We start from the raw sequence: 19,940 nt of genomic DNA, 5'->3' as shown, positions 1-19,940 counted from the left end.
TTGACTCCTGTTTATTCCTGTGGGGTTTTTTTTTTACTTAGGAAGAGGAGGAACCAGCAGCAGCAGCAGCAGCAGACACAATTACCGAGAATCAAATCACCCACAAACACACACCTCCTCCGTTTATTCTGTTGCACACTGGCAAGAACACCTGGCCGCACTTCCTGCACTGCAGCTGATGGTAAAGGATTCACGGATGTGGTTGTTAGGTGTAATTACAGTCAGACTCTCAGGGGTGAGGAAAACTATACGTCTTGATAGCATTGGCACCTGTCGGTTTAAAATATACGGCATACGGAGTTCATATGGAATTTTGAAGGCTAATAGCATCACACATAAACATACTGCAGACACCACAGCTTGCCTTCTATTAAACCTTTCATCTATCCATGTTCTACTGCTTTATCCTCCCCATGAGGGTCAAAGGCTGGAGCCAATATCTGCTGACAATAAAGGGCTACAGGCGAGGTACAGGGCCAACATACAGAGACAGATTCACTCTCTCACAGACAGTCAATTTAAAAGTACAGTGCATATAAAGCTGTATATAGTATCACATCTGTAGTTGATAATCTAGATATCAATATTATTAGTCTCATACTCATATCTGGAGCTTTTTGTTTGTTTAATTTAAAGCGTTGAAGGCTTTTCCTGTTTCCATTCATGTCTTTCAAAAACCTCAGTTCAACCAGGGTTTGTTCTTCTCTGTCGCTGAATGGCTCTTGGTAAGAAACTTTGAAAATGTTGGTTTTGAGACGGATACTATGAGAACAGTGGATATGTGGAAAGGCACAAAGGTAAAGACACAGGAGTGTGAGGTAAAAGTCTCACTATCACGCGTGTGAAGGTGTGCTCACCAGTCACGACCTCAGTTTCTTTTTACGTCTCACAACCTTGTACCAATAACCGCTATCAACAAAGTCCTGTGTGCGGCTTTATCTCTGCAGACCTACACAACAGTGTGTGAGGTTTTCAAAACTCCTCCTGCTCTCAAGAACGCGCAGTGTCTGGGTTTGACGACTATAGGAAAATCTGAACCAGAGCCACATTTCCTTCCCATTAGGTACTTTTTTTTTTTACGAAGCTATGGCTGTTTCCATTTGGACTCAGAATTGAGCCCACACACAAAAGTGGGCTTGCCGAGCACCTTCAGTACCAGTGGAGGAAATGGGTGGATGTTTTGGAGGGATTCCTGAAGTGCGCTACACTTTGAAATCTGCTGCCATTCATACATACATACATACATAACTTCGCTCTCCCCCTTTTCTCTCTCTTTATACATGACCTTCCCCCATTCCACCCAAAAAAATCAATGGGCCCTTTCACCGATCACTCTTCATAATGACCCACTGTTTGAGCCTGTGGATATTTGTGGAAAAGAGGGAAAAGAGAGAGCTTTAAGCGTAGGCTTTTCTGTCTTGCATTATTACACAAAGCACAGTTAACGTGTGTGTGTGTGTGTGTGTGTGTGTGTGTGTGTGTGTGTGTGTGTGTGTGTGTGTGTGTGTGTGTGTGTGTGTGTGTGTGTGTGTGTGTGTGTGTGTGTGTGTGTTCTGCAAGACGGTGCTTGATCATAATAGGCTGGGTTGGGCTAAGGAAGCCCTCAACATATCCTAAGGGAGTCTTTTCCCTGAGCCTTTGCTTTAAAATGTGGTCCTCTGGTGCATGCGTTTAATGTGGCTGCCATTGTAATTTAATGTGAGTTTGATTTTGTTTGCTCACATTTTGCTCAATAATGCAAAAAAAAACACATTTTTAACTGTTTAATGTAAAGAGAAGCAGCAGTAGACATATATAGAGGGTGCAATAAAGCTTTAAGATAAGTTTCTGGCAGATACAGTAACCTTTTGTCACAATGTTGCCAGTTTACACACTCCAGTAATGAGAGCACCGTCAGGTTTACGGTGTGAGTGCTTAAGTATACAGTTTCTTGGTGTTTGCTCATTAATGCTTATCTGTCGTTCCTAATAAAAACAAAACAAGTTAAAGTTGAGAAATCAAAATTACATTATAAAGTAAATAGGGATCTAACTTTTCCATATTTTTCTCTCTCTTCAAGCACAAGGTGCGTGTGCGTACATGAGTGTGTTTGTGTATGTTTCCGCTCTCAAGCATGCGTGAATGAGTCGGCGGGTGTGTTTTTGGCTCTTTTAATAATGACTGTGCCCACAAGACAAGGTGTGCCACGGCAGAACGGCAGGTCATGGTTTGCCAAACACGATGGTGGAACAATGAAGAAGATTTGACATGGAGAGACAGCGGAGCTCCTCCAGTCAAACTCCAGAGCAAATAGACCGCGTCATCGACCGCGCTCCAACAATACCTCCCTTTCTTCTCCAGGAAAGAAGACAGAGATTAGCGTGTTAGCCGAGTCTCAGGGTGTGTATAGATAACCTTTGTGACCCCACACAATTCTCTGTATGTCGAGATTATAGCCCAGCTTCACTTGAGGAAATCAGTCCACGCCACTGGATATTCCCAAATCAAATGTACATGTGAATCTATCATGTGAAATGTGTTCTTCTCGCTGATATCAGCAACAAATAACCTTTTCTCTGTGCGTTCCTCCCCTCTTCTTACATGTCTCTAGTCCTGGCACCCACACTGCGAAATGAAAACATCTCCTCTGTCCAAATCCACACACTATAAACAAGAGGCCCTGTCCGCGATAAATGTCACATCACCTCGTGTTTGTCTCCGCGCGTCTAAACAGTTTCATCTCAGTGCGGACACACTGCAGATCTGTTAGCCTCGACTCAATAACAGGGATGAATTGTTGGCTCGACTCCCCCCCTTTACCGCGTGTGTTGCCAAATGAGCGTCGCTGATGCTGCGTCTACTGTATAATCTGCAAAATACACGTTTGGTGTTTAGGTTATGGCAATCATCTTTGCCAATGTCTTATGCAAATGTTTGTTTAAAGCATATCCCTGACTGGTGTTTACACATTATCATCATGATAAGAGATTTGGTTTGGGGGGTTTTTTTTGTGTTTGTTTTGCTTCCTGTTTTTAAGCCTGGACTTTTCAGCTTCAGATGGTGAAATGCTGTCGTGTGTGTACTCACAATAAGAAGACCTCAGAGGTCAGTCAGAGATCATTGAGGGCGTCCTCCATTTTAATGCCCACTTTTAAAAGGAAACTCAACTCCCGAATTCTATTCCCCTCATGCACTTTTGGACTTCTGAACTAACCATTACTGTACCAGAGCGCAAATTACAAGATCATCAATCATGACTGGAAACCACAAGTTTCCAAATATTATCCACATCCTCGTGAAAAAAAAAAAAAGCAACAGATGCTCTGTTTCTTACCTGTAGAGCACTGGGGAGTTATTTGTGAATTAACAGCACGTAGAACAGATGTTTCAGGTGCATGCAGTTGTTATGTTTTTCTTACATTAAAGGGATTAAGTTTGCAGTCAGGCGCAAACACGGCCACACACACAGAAAGAAGGAGTCATAGAGGTTTGAAATAACTTGTTGAGTTGTTTGAAAGGACAGTGAAGCGTGTCAGTCTGCAATAATTCTGTCTCCCAGAAATTATATCCACGTAAGTAAATCGTTTTCGTATTTATGTTGTCGTGGCAACTAAATCACTGGGCAGATTACTTTATATCCAGAAGTAATGTTTGTGAGGATTCTCAGTCATCCACAGCATACAGCATATACCTGCATTCTTGAAGATTCAAGTAATGTTTTACTTAAAGCATTAGTGCGTAACTTTTAAAAATGTTGGTCCCATTCAAACCCTCTGTCATATGACTTCACACAGAGCTGATTACAGACCCACATGACTCTGTGTCATGTTTTGTTTTCTTTCTCGTGCTGCACACAAAGTGATGGGTTTTATAATCCCCATGGATGGAGGGAAAGCACAGCTATGATAGTAAGGTGAGATGTCGGCACATGGTTGGAATACTACGGTGGCCCGGGCAAACCATTATTACAAAAGCCACAGTCCTTATGGAAAAGGACTACGCTTTGGAATGAGATTACCATGTTTCTAATACAGCAAAAAAAAATTATATAAGAAGGCGTAAAAAGCCGAAGTCAGCTGCTCTTATTTTGAAAGCCAGGTTGAAAGGAAGTGATGCTATATAAGATTGGTTGAGTGACTATTGTGTATGAAGAAAAAATATGTCTTGTCTCTTTTGTTTATATCGAAACAGTGTCAGGTAAATTTGTTTGGGGAATTGTAAATGTGTTTCACATCTTGTAAATTTGTTTTTCGAAGAAGGAACCATCCCTTTACGTCAGACTTGTGGCGTGGGACATTCCCTTTCCGTATAGGCACTTTGGTTTTTGTACACTTGTTTTGGGATTTGGAAAACTGTTTCTCATTTTGTGAATTTTTTTTCAAAAAAATTAATTAGTTTCAAGCTTTGTAAAAGTGTTTCACATTTTTTGTAATAATGGCTGGCACCTCTAGGCCAGTGTAGAATCTAGAATTGTCCTTTGAATAAGCTCCACAGGTTCACGAGAGGAGTCTGATGTCATTTCCCAAAAGCTTTTTTGGAATTTTAGATTGTAACCATTAGAAAAAGTCTTTGATAAACTGCTCAGCATTTTCCATGTGCAGCTAGTAGCTAGTAGCAACAGAAGTTACACACTGGAGCTTTAAGTCCTCTGACCGCGGCTGCTGGTTTTCCCCCGTTGCTTGATTTTTGACGCTGCGGTTGTGTGATGTCCGATCTCCGACAGTGAGCCAAGCCGCACGAGGCAAACTCACTTTATTTAGCCGTTGACCCAACGCTCATGACCACAGGTGAGGGTTGGAATGTTCTGCAGGACAGTCTGGCACAGTGTCCACATTTCTGCTGACGCTGCACCAGCCCACCTGTCAATCTGAGACCTCCTCTTGAACGGGACTTAAAGTCCTTCACCTGAGTGAAGCAGCCCAGGGCAGTTCCTTCCAATTTCATGTGCAACAACAATGTTGTTTTTATTATTATTATTATTATTATTATTATTATTATTCCTGAAAAGTCAACGTTCTTGAAAGTTGAAGGTTTTCAAACTTGCGACAGTGTCATGAACTCCCTGCTCCACAAGTCCGTCTTTGTGGCCGCCTGTTCATTTACACATGAGAACACTCAGCGGCACGTGTGACTTGAGGCAGCCTTTCATCGCGTACAGTCTCCTTTCTGAAAGCGGGCACGCTAACCATTTACCCAAATATTTACTATTAAAAAAGACTAAACTTTACATAGCCCTTTAACTAACTGCCCCATTACTGTTTATATATGTATTTACTATACAGTATTAATGTTTGTGTGTGGGGTAGGGAGAGCGGCAGTGAGGTACAGAGTCCTATCATATCAATGGCGGTCTGTTTCACGCCGTGCGGAGCTCAAAGACCATTCAGTTTCCAAAATAAAGCCTGTGGAAGTGAACTGTGGGTCACTGCAGCCCCTGAACTGGTTTATTAGTGTGGTCTGTGCAGAAAACTATGCTGCCTTTAATGTACGCTGCTATACGCTGAGAAAAGGCCCTCTCACCTCTCAAGGTACAGTTTTAATCTTCTATTTGTCGTAACTGAAATCACGGCGCTTGTGATAACCCAGTGGTTTTATACAATAACTCACAACAGCTGCCTTTAAGACACAATGAAGGAGGCTACGCTGACAAGAAAGGCGGCCTAAAACTTGGCGTACTCGTCTTTTACTGCTCACAAGGCAGAGAAAGTCTCATCCAAACGCAACTAATGAAATTCCTGGACCTGCGCTCCCCCACCAATAAGCGTTCGTCCACCACAGCAGAGAGCAAAGGGAGCACTTCCCGTGTGGAGGGTGTGACGCTTGGCACAAAAGCCCCTCTATCCACAACGCACGGCTCCGACCCCAACCAGAAAGATCACTCACTGCTTTCCTATTTGGAATCTGGAAGCAACTGAGCTCTCTCTCCCTCCCTCTCTCTCCCTCTCTCACTCTGTTGTCCCATCCGTCTTCTGTGACCTTTGACACTGAACTTGACTGGAAACAGGAATATTTTCTGTGCTTCTCTGTCTGCGTGTGCTACAGTTGTGATAACACTGGTTTGGGTTTGTGTTGATTTGCTTCTGGACAGAGGTGAGCGAAACGTTGCCAAGAGCACAGCAAGAACACCAGAGACAGCGACTTCCATATTGGGTTTTGGGAGGCATTTGCCAGTGCTGTAATGTAACAAAGTACTGTACTGAAGTACTATTTTTTTTTTCAACTTTTACTTTTACTCCACTACATTTCCTCTATCTTTGTTACTCGTTACTACCAAATAAAATCAGAAGATCAAGAGTTGGTTATGGTCTTTATCTATATAGAGCTTTTCTAGTCTAACTATAGTTTTACCATTCATACATTTACCATATTCATTCACACGCTTCAATATGGCATTAAAGCTCCCATTGAACGGAAGTACCAATTAACGCTGTTTTTTTTTTGTGTTTATCTCCGTCATTACCTCGTTTATGAAGCTCTGAAAGTTCGAAACAAACAGTTCAGCCACTGCTGAGAACGCTGTGTTGTATTGTAATCTCAGGCTCTGCAAGATCTCTGAAAAAACAGCGGTTCTCCTGAACAGCGGATCCTCCTGCTCCATGCACTAGTCCGGGCACATCCGGTTGCGTACATTGAACCGCAGAAGAAGAAGAACGTCCGTTGTGGAGGTGTTTCACGAGCGACAGTGTCTTCTGACTCTGGGTCAAACTCTGGGTCAAAGTCATAAAAGGGACTGCGGCGGGGAGTCGTGAAGAAGCTATTTTTAAACACTGTTAAAACAATGTTTTGATAATGAGTAGCAGTGCACCCACCGTCAGAGGGGGTGCTGCGCTTTTGAGAGCTGTTGTACTGATTACGTCACTTCCAGGTATTGGCCAATCACAAGACAGATGGGAAAGCTCTCGTTGGCTGGCCTATCACAACAGGTGAGATTTCAGTCTGAAACAGCGCGACTAGAGCTTCAGTGAGGCGCTTTTACAGCAACTAGGAGGTTTTTTTTATATATATATATTTTTTGGGCGCTTTATTGCCCTTAATTGATAGTTGTTAGTGGAGATAGACGGGAAACGGGGAGGCAGAGAAGGTTAAAGAAATGCAGGAAAGGGCCGTCCGGTGCGGGATTCGAATCGGGGCCACCTGCAGTGAGGACTATAGCATCAACACGGGACAGCAGCTCTACCAAGTGAGCTATACACCACCCCAACTAGGAGGTTTTTGACCATAAAAACAAGTTAATGTATGTAAGTAGACCTCCATAACTATATGTGCAATAGGACCACTCTATGGGAGCGTGCCTTGCTCAAGGACACATATAGAGTAGCAGAGCCAGGAATTGAGCCTTCCAGTTGAGAGACAACTTGCCCTACCACTGAGTTACTATGGCTCAATCCTAACACCTCACTTTTTTTAATACTTTTAGTTTTACTTCTAAAACTTCCGTACATTTTTTTTTTTTATTATTTTTTTTTTTAAGTGACTTCTACTAAAGTCATTTTCTGGTAAGATCAATACCCTTTTTAGGTACTTTATGCAAGACTGGCACTTGCTGAAAGTAAATATCTTCTTCTGACATGCTTTCAAACAGAACATAGTGTTAAAAATAGTATCTGTTAAACAATGTCATTCGGTTTTTTTCTTCACAGATCCTGTTAAAACCAATTCTCACTAACCTTTAACCTGCAGATACTTTCCTGGGTACATCTGTTAAACTGCTTATTAACACAAATATCACAGCCAATCACATGGTAGCAATTCAATGCATGGTTGTTTGTGCCAGATTGGCTGGTCTGACTATTTCAGAAACTTTTCAAGCACAATCATCTCAAGTGTTTTACAGGGAATGGTACAAAAAAGAGAGTGAGTTCTTGACAAATTCCTTGTTGATTGCACCTCAGCACATTACAACAAAGGTACTGAATCATTCCAAAAAGTCAAAAAAAAAAAAAGTTTTTTCTGATTACCTTGACTTCCTGCTGTCTTCCTCAGAAGGGTCATGTGATGTTACATGTGACATGTCTTGCTTCCTGTTTTATACAGGTTTGTGGACAGCAGGAGATGACTACGCCCCCTGCTGTCTGTCGTCCTGGCGAGGACACCATCCCAGGTGTGTGATGGGATGTAAGACCTTATTTTTCTGTCTGAACAAACGAAACTTCAGCTCAAAGCTACTGAAAGTGGAAAATAATGTTAAATTAATAATAAAGTGGCAGGTGACTGATTGAAGTCGAAATTATTCACATCTCGCTTGGACCACAGCTACGTGCACATTAACTGAGAAACAAAACGTCTGTGAGAAACTAAACCCTGGACATAAAGTGAGGCTCAAACATAACAGTAAGAATGAGTGGGAAAAAGGGGGGAAACAATAGGACAACAACACATTTTTGACTGGAAGAGGACATGAAAGGGCTCCACCCACACTTATTGCCTAAATAATTTACATATCGCGGCTCGGGTAATTTAAGAAAGATGGCAGTGAGTGGTAGCTTCAGAGTAAACCAGGGGCGACTGACGTCACGGACACAGTGTTTTTCCACACACCCACGGTGAAGCTCACTGATATGACCCTACCAGTGAGTTAGCACTGTGTATAAGACAAACTAAGAAGTGTGACAGCCTGCAGTGGGTGTACGAGGATTCAGAGAGGTCTCTCATAGACATAATATATTCCCTAACCCTTTACCCTCACCTTAACCACCACAACTAAACCCTTAACCTAATGCAATTATAACCATAAAACCAGGTCTAAACCCCCCCAAAAGCCCTTTAAAGAAGTGAAGACCAGCCAAATTGTCCTCACTCTGTGTGGTTTATTTGATTTTTGGTCCTCACAAAGCCACAAATACAATAAACACACACATGCATTCTTGTACAACAATTTAATATCATAACACTGATGCCTTGGACTGTCTTCATACTGTTTACAGTATGTGTGTGTGTGTCCAGTTCAATTATTCTTCTTGGTCTTCATTTGTATATCTTGTGTATTTAGATTATATCTTGTGTATTTAGATAATATTTTTAATTTCCAATGCCTTGTCTGTATGGCCGCGACACTGTAATTTACCCCTTGGAGATAAATAAAGTTATCTTTATCTTTTGTTACACTCACTTGCACTCCCTAACCTTAACCACTATGACTAAGTGTCTAACCCTAACCTTTAACCTAACCTTAACACCCATTTCTAATCCAAACTCTAAAACCAAGTCTTAACCCTCAAGAGCCCTTTAAATTTGTGACCTTACGGGGTCAACATGTCCCAAAAAAGAGAGATTTGAATTATAAATTGTCCCCACAGCCAGTTAGGCTACCAGGATGTACACACAGTCAGGAACGGGTGTCATTTTATCTCAATTTCAGTAGAAATCAATTCCCAATCACGTGCTGCACTCTTTATTCCCTCTGGAGCCACATGTGTATCACCTTCTCTTCTCTCCTTCATTATACACATATTTTCCATGTCTCATTGACATTTGGCTAAGTCACTGTGGCGTTCTTCCTCTGTCAGCCAGAGGCCACAGGTCCTTCCTTTGGGCCTTGACCTTTGCTTAATAGAAAGTCTAAACACACACACACACACAGATCTTAGCGGGTCTAAAGGTCTGTGCTTGACGCAGCGACTGTTCACAGACACTGTGCTGCAGCCAAAGGTTTATTGGCAAAAATGTAATACACTACCTCCATACTTGTTGTATCATAGATTTTAAATAAAAACAGTTTGGTTTTCATAGCCTCGGAATAAACAAACTTTAGGCAAGGGCTTTGTTGTACAGTGGCCGCCATCTTGTGTCTTCATGTTGTTTGTGTACGAGAAAAAGCGAAACGTCCACGTTTCCGTCATGGTATGGTACGGTGTGGAAGCCCTCGGTTTGAGAACAATAACTCTACTTGGTAGGTGCGGTGTGCGCTGTGCTCTACGGTCGCGTCTGTGTGATAGCGTGATGTGGTACGTAGCGCGACGTTGTACGTATCGCGACGTTGTACGTAGCTTGACATGATACGTAGCGTGTGGTGGTACATAGCATGACATGGTATGTAGAGTGACGTTGCATGTAGCGTGATGTTGCACGTAGCGTGACATGGTACGTAGCGTGACATGGTACGTTGTGTGACGTACTTGATACTTAGTATGTGGTGGTACGTAGCATGACGTGGTACATAGCGTGTGGTGGCATGTATCTTGACGTAGTACTTAGTGTGACATGATATGAAGCATGACGTGATACGTAGCGTGACGTGGTACGTAGCGTGATGTGGTACGTAGCGTGACGCGGTACGTAGCGTGACGCGGTACGTAGTGTGACGCGGTACGTATCGTGACATGGTACGTAGCATGTCGTGATACATACCGGTGTGACAACAAACAACAACATGTGTGTACAATATTAATAACTCGAATATGTCTGAAATGCTTAAAGGGGGAATAAGTAGTTTATAGTGCCATCTAGAGGAGAGGCTGAAATTTACAACAAAGACCTGCTGCTCTGCTCACCCCCTCCCTTCCCTGAGCGCTACGGTATCCGCAGCTGGTCAAATGTCGTCCTCGTTGTCTTTCTCCGTGTCAGCAGATGAGGTTCGTGAGGCGAGGGAGAGGACGAGCTACCGCGGCCGTAGCAGACGAAGCGGAGAGAGTGGAGGCGGGACTTCCACTACAAGTGAAGAGACGCTTGTTTTGTTCTCTCGCATTTGTCCTTACAGACCCCGGTAGAAACATGGCGTCTCGCTGCTAACAGTGGCTATGCAACCGCGGTCCGCGGTCATGTTATTTTACATGACTTTTTGAAACACTACGAAAATGAAACAAAAACTATTATACAGCGACTAGACAATGCAGGAGCACATAATATGTATAAAAAAGTGGATTTTGGGTAATATAAACCCATAAATACTACATATTGTACCTTTAACAACCAGGTATATGCACTTAAAATGGGGTTTATTAGTGTTGTTACACAAATATGCATCCCATTAAGTTTAAGTCTATTAATTTTAAATCAGTGTAATCCAAATGGACGGAAATTTTAAATGCAATTGAAATACATAAAACCTAAATATTGACCTTAATCTCTCTCGCTCTGTTTCTCTCTTTTTCTAAATAATCCGCTGACTTCATCCCTAATTCAGCAGATTCAGTCAAAAAGAGTCAGTCGGTCTGGTTCCTCCCCTATGAGAACAGCTTTTGTCACAAGTGAAAAAAAAAAGGTCTTTTCAAATAGTTTTCCTTACCCACTCCTCCTCCTTGCTTCCTCCCTTCCTTCCCTCCTCTCTCCCTCCCTCCCTCTCTCCTTCCCTCCCTCCTCAGCATCAAGTGCAGCCTGAGTGCAGCGTCCCCCGGCTGCGACTTTCTCTCTCAGCCTCTTTGAAGGAGTCATGAGGAGACAGGAGTCGTCGCCCTGCTGAGACCTGCACGTCTGGGATCTGGGGATGCAGTGACTGTTTTCTAACTGGGATCATATTTGTGTTAATAAATATCTGAGGGAGGGAAACAAACAATACATTTGCGGATATTTGACATATCCATCAATCGGATGCAAGCAGGTAAGAGCACGTTCCACAGTTGATCCTGTGATTCTTGTTGGAAAACTTGCAGGAGATTTAGTTGTTTTTAACTTGTTATTCAATTATTGTTGTTGTTATTGTTATTTTTATCACTTTTTTATTAAATAGTTAGTTAATAGTTAGTTAAATAGTTGTTTCTTTGTAGATGAAAAAGTAGATTTAGGTGAAATATTCAACTTTATTGACACAAATTGTTATTATTAGACATTGTTTTAATATTATTAGTATTATTGGTTGTGTTTTAAGTACATTTTAAGTGCACTGTGCAGCTGTGTGTTGAGCACAGCTGGTGATGCAGATGTGGACTTGTAGATGTTTTCCTTCTTATTTCTTTGAAAAGGAAAAATGTGATATTTATTTCCACTGCTGATGCTGATTGTGTTGTTTTTTTCCCATCACTTTTGGAATGTGAAAGCAGATGGCTCAGACTTTTTATTTGGATTTTCATAACAGAAACCATGAGCAGAGTTTGTGTGATGAGGCTTTGGTTGTTAAAACACTTTGGAAGTTGATGCATCTGAGAAGTGAAGTTTATTCAATGTTAAATGTGTCAACAACAAAAAAATGAATGGAAAGTCATTCTTTTTCAAAAAGATGGTGTGAATCACACAATGGCCTGAGCCATTCTTACTGAGGTGGAGAGAGAGAGAGACAGCTGTGCCATAGCGCCACCTGTTGGCCACTGTGTCTCTTGGGTGCCATAAGGCAGCTTTGTGACGGCCTCTGTGTGCAGGGATGGAGAGGGGGCACAGCTTTTCTTGTTCATGCTGACAGCAGTGGAAAAATAACGTAGAGTTGAAAAGGAGCGTGAGCCTGAGATGGCAGCGTATCAGTTTCCACTCTGTGCTGAATAATTGCAGCCTTTCTTCTGGATGTGTGTGTTATGTCTGAGTCTGGTGGTGGGAGTGTGACGCTTCACAGAGACAAACTAAAGGGTCATTTCTGCATCTTCGTTTAACCCGGGGCTGTTTTACAGCTACTGTGGGCTTGCATGGCCTTTTTTTTATAATTGCTGTCTGTTCTGGACTGGTTAGACGTTGGCCACTTTCTGTGTGTGTGTGTGTGTGTGTGTGTGTGTGTGTGTGTGTGTGTTTTATTGGAGACTGTGTGGCACACGACGCAGGGCAACAAGGGCTTTGCAGTGTCACGAAAAAGGTGGAACTCACACTGATATGATCCACAGATAGATGCAGCTCTCAGCTGAGTCTGCTGGAGCTTTGCCAGACCAGGCGACTTCTCATTTTCACGCTGCACTCACATCTAATTGAAAGGGAATGTTTGTGTGTGTGGACTCTCTTGAGTCCAAATGATTTTCTCTCGCTGAGTGACTTCATCACCACAGCCATGTAGACTCGCTGAAAGATCCCCCTGCCTTGCAGTCAAACGACAGTCTGCTGAATCTATTAGAGCGTGCGTCCACACTGTAACTTTCTTTACAGGGTTATCAGGATTATTGGCAGCCTCACACTTACTGTACAGACTGCACAGCTCTTCCATGTTTGATGACATTTATATGCATTGGACAAGGAGCGGAGTGGAGCTCAGGGGAAACCAGATATGGTCATTACTGAGGGAGAAGGTTAACCATTGTGGCAAACCTCCAAGCCACTGTCTCATCCCGTTCAGAGCATCAGGGTTCATCCTCTGCTTCTCACTGCCCGCAGCCTCCTGCAGGACTCAGTGGACATAAATCTCTCCTCTCTCTCGAAGCCACAAGACACATGCAACAGCTCTGGAGAAAGTGCTGCACGAGCAGCGGTGACAGAAATCACACTAATCTTTCTTTCATAGACGTTGAACATTTGAAGAAAAAAAAGTATCCCCCACAAACAGCAGTGCCTGTGCTGAGTCTAAACTTATACATGACTCAAATATTCTGTGCTGCACTGCCTCCCTGTGGCTGTAAAGGAAAGTAGATGTTACTGTGTTACACAGTCCATCATCACAGTGTGACAAAGACTCACTAACTATAAGTGTTTGCTGCACAAAACAGTTTTATACAAGAACTGACTGATGTTGTTTGGTCACACTGCACGTCACATGACCTCATAACTTTCCCTGGGACTTGGCACGGACAGCAGCCACTTGGATAAGACGTGATAAGAAAATTACAGGTGTAAAAAATGTAACTGGTGATTTCAGGGCGCGTTCCGGTTTCACTGTCGCACACTTTGTATGAACCGAGCAGAGTCGGATAATGTCATCACTATCACCTGCTAAACCATGTCGAAATGGCTGCTGTTCAAATAAGGAGCTGCAATAAATGTCCTATAAATGTAGAAAAAAGACATCAACTGATGAATAGTACAGTAGGAGTTATAGTTTTGCAGTGATTCCTTCTTAAACCATAGTATTTGACATTTGAATAAAAATATCCTGATAAAAACACACAACTTTGACCGTGAATGTCTATACAAAAGTCTGGTGTCAATCCAGTGGGAATATTTTAAGATTATGTTGATTGAAGGTGACTGTTGGTGATGCTATGTGAAAAATGGGATGCATCATGTATATATCCGTGCCAGATGTTATGAAAATCTCAATGTGTGAGCTCTCAGACGGCATCTTCAGAGCCAGGTTCTTGAGAAACAAAGCATTCTCCTCTTCTTGATGTTTTGTTTTTTTGTACCTCTTTGACATTCATTCGGCTTGCTGTGTTATCTGAACTCTGTGAACCCTGAGTACAGGCCTAAATTTAAACGGTTGTGGTTTGTTTGTCTCACAAATCTGAATGAAATGCTGAACTTCTGGATGAAAGAATCACCAAAGATGGGATCATTCATTTGGGTTATGTGTCATTTCAGTTCAGAACTAACGTGTTTGACCTGCTGACACTACAACCCCCAGTGCATTATAACTGTAGCTATAGGAAGAACAACCTGAAACCCAACTGAACCTACAGTATCATGACCTCTCCTCTCTGCTCTCTGTGTTTCAGAGCCAGGCCCAACTTAACAATGGGCCTCATACCCTTGTGTATCCTGCTCCCGGTGCTACTGGCTGTGGCTGCAGCTGCTGAGGAGAACGCAGTCAGTGATGAGTACACGTGGCCACAGTGGACGGTGCCTCTGGTAAGAAAAAGACGCACCGTGCATCTCAGCAGCCCCGACTTCTCAGCTCATTCCCAACTGGAGTTAAGTGGAACCTGTGGGATTGAGTGTCAGCGGCGCCTTCCGACACCTTCTCTGGACGACTTGGAGCAGTTCCTGTCCTACGAGACGGTCTACGAAAACGGCACGCGCACGTACACCTCCGTTTCCGTGCAAGGTCTCAACGAGGTCACCCCTCAGTCCACAAATTCCTCAACTCACTCACGGCGTAAACGCGAGGTGTACGGCACCGACACCCGCTTCACCATCTCTGATAAGCAGTTCTCCACCAAATATCCCTTCTCCACCACTGTGAAGATCTCCACAGGATGTTCTGGGGTCCTGGTGTCACCCAGACACGTGCTGACAGCTGCTCACTGCATCCACGATGGGAATGACTATCTGAACGGAGCGCAGAAGCTGCGCGTTGGTATTCTGAAGGAGAAGTCCAGACGAGGCAAAGGAGGCAAAGGTAGAGGAGGGCGAGGAAAGGGCAAGAGGAGAAAGGGAGACAAAGCTAAAGAGGAAGTCCAGGAGGAGAATGACCTGAAAGAACATAAAGGAAAAGGGAAAGGGAGGAAGAGCCGGAGTCGGCGAAGTGCAGATTCAGAGAAACCTTCATTTAGGTGGACCAGGGTCAAACAGACCCAGATTCCCAAGGGCTGGTTCAAAGGTGTGTCTGACGGACTGGCTGCAGATTTCGACTACGCCGTTCTCGAGCTAAAGAAAGCCCCCAAAGTCAAGCACATGGATCTGGGTGTTATTCCTTCAGTCAAGAAGCTTCCCGCTGGCAGGATCCACTTCTCCGGTTTTGACGACGACCGGCCCGGCAACCTGGTCTACCGCTTCTGCTCCGTGTCCGAGGAGTCCAACGATTTACTTTATCAATACTGCGACGCCAAGCCCGGCTCCAGCGGCTCTGGCGTCTACATCCGCCTCAAAGAGCCCGGCAATAAAAAGTGGAAGAGGAAGATCATTGGGATTTTCTCCGGCCACCAGTGGGTGGATGTAAACGGGGACGGGATGCAGCAGGATTACAACGTGGCGGTGAGGATAACGCCCGTCAAATATGCTCAGATCTGCTACTGGGTCCACGGGGACTCAAGTGAGTGCCAGGTGGGCTAAGACAACACAGGACTCCCACTGAACCTTACCTTTGCCCCTTTGACCCCTCCGACCTCCTCCTATCACCAACCAGGGGCCCGACGACTGCCTCTTTACTTCCTGTTTCCTCCGAGCAACACCTCCTCCTCCGCTTATTTACACACCCACCCACACACACACACACACACACACACAAGTGGATCCGCAGACTCGCAAACAAGGCACCAGGAGAACTGTGGCTCTTCAGCTTTTCTAATTTATTTGCTAAAAAAAAAAAAAAAAAAGGACAAAAAAGTGTATTTTGTTTGTTTTTTTGTGTATTTTTGCGGATCATGAAGTTGTTAAGTTTGGAACCCATTTTTGGATACAATGTTGGGAAGCGTGTACAGAGAGAGTGAGTACAGTCCGACGTGCTCCCCCTAACTACCACTGTACACGGTGATTACACGGTGCATTGGCTTTGACAAAAGACCCAGGAAAAATTATTTGAACTTCATAGAAATATTGAGATTACTGTTTTTTTTTTTTATAAAAACAATCTAATGTAATGAGCTGGTGTTTTTGCTTTGTGTATATCTAGTTTGTTTGTTTGCTTCTTTTTCTTTTTTTACAGCTACATTTTAAAATAAGAGAAAGGGTTCTTCTTTTGAATCCTGGATATTAGATGTTGAGATCTTCTCTGTTCTTGCAGTGCAGTGAAATGTGGTTTCATTGTCGTGCACATAATTATATCAGTGCTTACCCAGATGACGTGGTGCTAATTTATGGAATTGTGTTTTTGTTTGTTTGTTTTGTTTCTTTCTGAAGGGGTCGGGGGGGGGTTTCAGAATATACTTTGATAGCCTAGTACTGTAACTATGTAATTAATGTGAGGCTACATGTTTTTGGGGATGTGTTAACACGGGACTGAACCATTTAACGAGTTACTTGAGGTTTTTTTGGCGGGTTGGGGTGGGATTTTGTGTAATTCTAAGAGTTAAATAAGGTCACAGATGCAATTTTGATAGGAAATAACACATCTAAATGTGGGATGTGATTTTTTTTATATATATTTCTCATGTTTCAGTATTCATTGGGGGGTATTATCCCTTTTGAATGAACAAATACCTGAAATTAATCTGAAATTAATGTTGCAGATTGACGACAACAAACCATTAAACCAAGATTACTACTTGTGTGTGTTTTTGGGGTCTCTGTTTGATATGTCACACCACAAATTACAACATATTTACAAGTATTTTGTAAAGGGAGCCAATTTGACACAAATTATAATGTTTTATAGATGGAACCACGTGGAAAAGTACAATGCTGGACTTGCAGGGATCTGTATCATAAGTACAATTTTGCAATTAAACCGATTAATTAAACATCAGCTGATGCAAGTGGATTAACAATATGATAACAGTGTGATAATACGTTATAAATGAGCAATTATGGTATACCATCTGATTAATAAAGTATCACATAGGATTCATACATATGCATGCGTAACGCAGGGTTAATATCACATGGTTATGACCTGTTTTGATTCACAAACATTCTAATGTGAAGGTTTTACAGTGAAAGTAGCCTGTTGTAATTCTGATTACCATATAATCTGAATATTACATAAGCAAAAACATGACATCACAGTGATATTATCTCCTTATTACATCACTACAAGTCATTATCGCGGTGGTTATTGCGTAAATATGAGGTTTTACCAGAGAATGATCTCCCTATCATAGAATTATAACCATACTGTTCTTGTTAATGTGCCGTTAATGTCGTTTCAGACTTATTCATTCGTAAAACAATGAAATGCGCAGGCAGTTCAATCCGTCATTGAATTTATTGCATCTCATTGGGCTTACATGCACTGGGGGAGGGCCATAGTAAATAAAAATAACTTTACAACTAAACAAAAATACAATTTCAAGAATTAGGTCATGAAAAAAATGTCAACAATCTTCCATTGTTTTCTCTGAGTTATTATTATTATTTTAATTCAACCTGCTCACACACTCCACTGAAACTGAAATGGGGGGGGGGAGCTGGATCACACAATAACATGACAACATGGGGGGGGGCAAGATCATAGCTGTGGATACACACTGCTCCCATGTGGCCATAATACAGTATTACAGACGTTACAAATGAGGAACAAAGGTCAGCGATGAACCACATGAGCAACTCGATGGTGTTTTCGGACAGCAATTAAATCATAAACTCACTCACACACACACACACACACACACACACAAACACACACACACACACACACACACACAAACACACACACACACACACACACACACACACACACACACACAAAGTCAGTCGGACAGGTTCGCCTCACAGCACTGGGTGCAACAGGCTGGCAACATGGAATTTAAAGGACATCTATGGACCTTTTCGATGAGCACAACAAATCTAAATCTCGGTTTTCCAAATGTCTTGAGGACACAGTCATACTGCACCTCTAACTGATGTGTTCTTGAGTTTAACGTCACCGTGTTGGCTGTCAGCCACCGTTTGAAATGTCTCGGCACACGTTCAAATCAACACAGTCTGAGTCTAATTGAAATACCTTTGAGTTTGGAATGACAATATTATATTTATACGTTTTCAAATGCACAATATTCATCATTGCATGGTGAAAACACAAGCAAAAGACACTTGTACAGACACTTATAGTGAAGGGCAGTTTAGACTCATCTTGTACCATTAATATGAAAAACAAAGTCTCTGGAATTAAGATATGTTTTTTTTATGTTTGATTTTTCAATGCCAGCAAATGTCAACACGAGTTTGGAGGATATTCTCAAATGAATAAAGGAATAAACACTAAATAAATAAATTAAAAAAAATTAAAGGATCACTTGCTGGTCTGGTATGATTAGAAGCCCACAGAAATAGTTTTTTAAAATATACAATATATTAATCATATAACGCTTCTCGTGTCGAAGTCGACAACATGAAATAGAAGGATACTCACACACAACTTCTTTTTGTCAGATTCACATTTATATTTTCTCTTCAACAGACACACAGAATAGAGACAGAATCCTCGCCCGGAGAAATCTATGTACATCAAAGGAGGACCGTTCTGTAAACAACACACCACGGAATCGTTTGGAAAATCTACTGGGACTTTGTTAGCCACTCGTGCCCGGGCAGAGCGGCGTTGACAAACAGGAGCTCCTCCCCCCTTTCACCAGGAGGCGGGGACAAAAGTACAGAGGGGTGGGGTGGGTGGAGCTTAGAACACTAAAGCACATCATTCAACGCAACACTAGAAAGAAGTCTAAACACATACGCCTTCACTTCCGCTCGTTTTTTTTTGTTATTTTTTCTCCAAGGGTTTTGTTTAGACAAAAGATTGGTACATCTACATAAGCACACACTTGTATTTTTTTTTTCTCTTATAGCTATATATTATCCGCTATGGTTCACTTTCACAGTTTGTGCTACAACATCACACAGGAGAAGGACAGGGGGTGTAATTGATGGGTTGGTGGGTGGAGAGAAGATACTGTAATACGGTTTGAGAGGCTGCACATCACTGGCATCCTGAGATGTTGATCGACACCAGGTTAAAAAAAAAAAAAAAAAAAAAAAAGCTGAGAGGGCCCTTTCTGCTGCTCCAGAGACGAAGGGAAGCTGGAGGACAGGAAACACAGAGTGTTCAATAAACAAGAGGAAACACTCAGAGAGGGCAAACGTCACACCAAGGCCTGCTCACTTTCCCAGGGTCAATACCAACTTCTTTAGGGCTGTAAACCTTCATATCCAGAACATTTCATTTAAATACCTTACGTTTTAAGATACTACTCACAGTTGGACAAAACCATAACCTCCTAAGATTAGTGGTTCTCGGTCGTAAAAATGGCGAGTGCGGTGAATAAAAGTGGTTCCAGCGCATTCCCACGAGCAGACGCTAATGAACCGCTGAGATCATTAACAGTGAACCCATTCATGTGAAGGCTAAATTGGCCACACGTTTAAAACATTTTAGTGAAACTCAAAGTGGAAGTTGGAACAAGTGAAGACACTGTGGATCTGCTGTTTTGAATGCTGCTTCACTGTCATAGTGTGAACAGAGCCTTCATTAGTGTGATGAGAAACACCTGTGCTTCTCCTGCTCAAACATGTCGAATAGCTCATTGTGGGAGAACTGTTGAAAACACATTAAACAGCGAAGAAGCCAAGAGGCAGATATTTGTAAAAGG

General features: G+C 42.5%; 1 protein-coding gene across 1 annotated transcript; it reads left to right on the top strand.

Moving 5' to 3' along the window:
- Positions 1-11,393: 11,393 nt before the first annotated feature.
- prss35 (serine protease 35) lies at positions 11,394-16,481 on the top strand. Its single transcript, XM_083899555.1, has 2 exons — positions 11,394-11,515; positions 14,475-16,481. Exon 2 carries the CDS (start codon positions 14,494-14,496, stop codon positions 15,748-15,750), a length of 1,257 nt encoding a protein of 418 aa, XP_083755681.1. The 5' UTR covers positions 11,394-11,515; positions 14,475-14,493; the 3' UTR covers positions 15,751-16,481.
- Positions 16,482-19,940: the final 3,459 nt, after the last annotated feature.

This window comes from Microchirus variegatus (assembly GCF_963457635.1).
Source record: "Microchirus variegatus genome assembly, chromosome: 1".
Taxonomy (NCBI): Eukaryota; Metazoa; Chordata; class Actinopteri; order Pleuronectiformes; family Soleidae; genus Microchirus; species Microchirus variegatus.
Note: the sequence above shows the minus strand (reverse complement) of the source record. Positions and strands in the feature narration are given on the sequence as shown.

Bases quoted from the DNA above. Each gene is read 5' to 3' on its own strand.
- prss35 (XM_083899555.1), top strand. From the start codon at position 14,494: ATGGGCCTCATACCCTTGTGTATCCTGCTCCCGGTGCTACTGGCTGTG.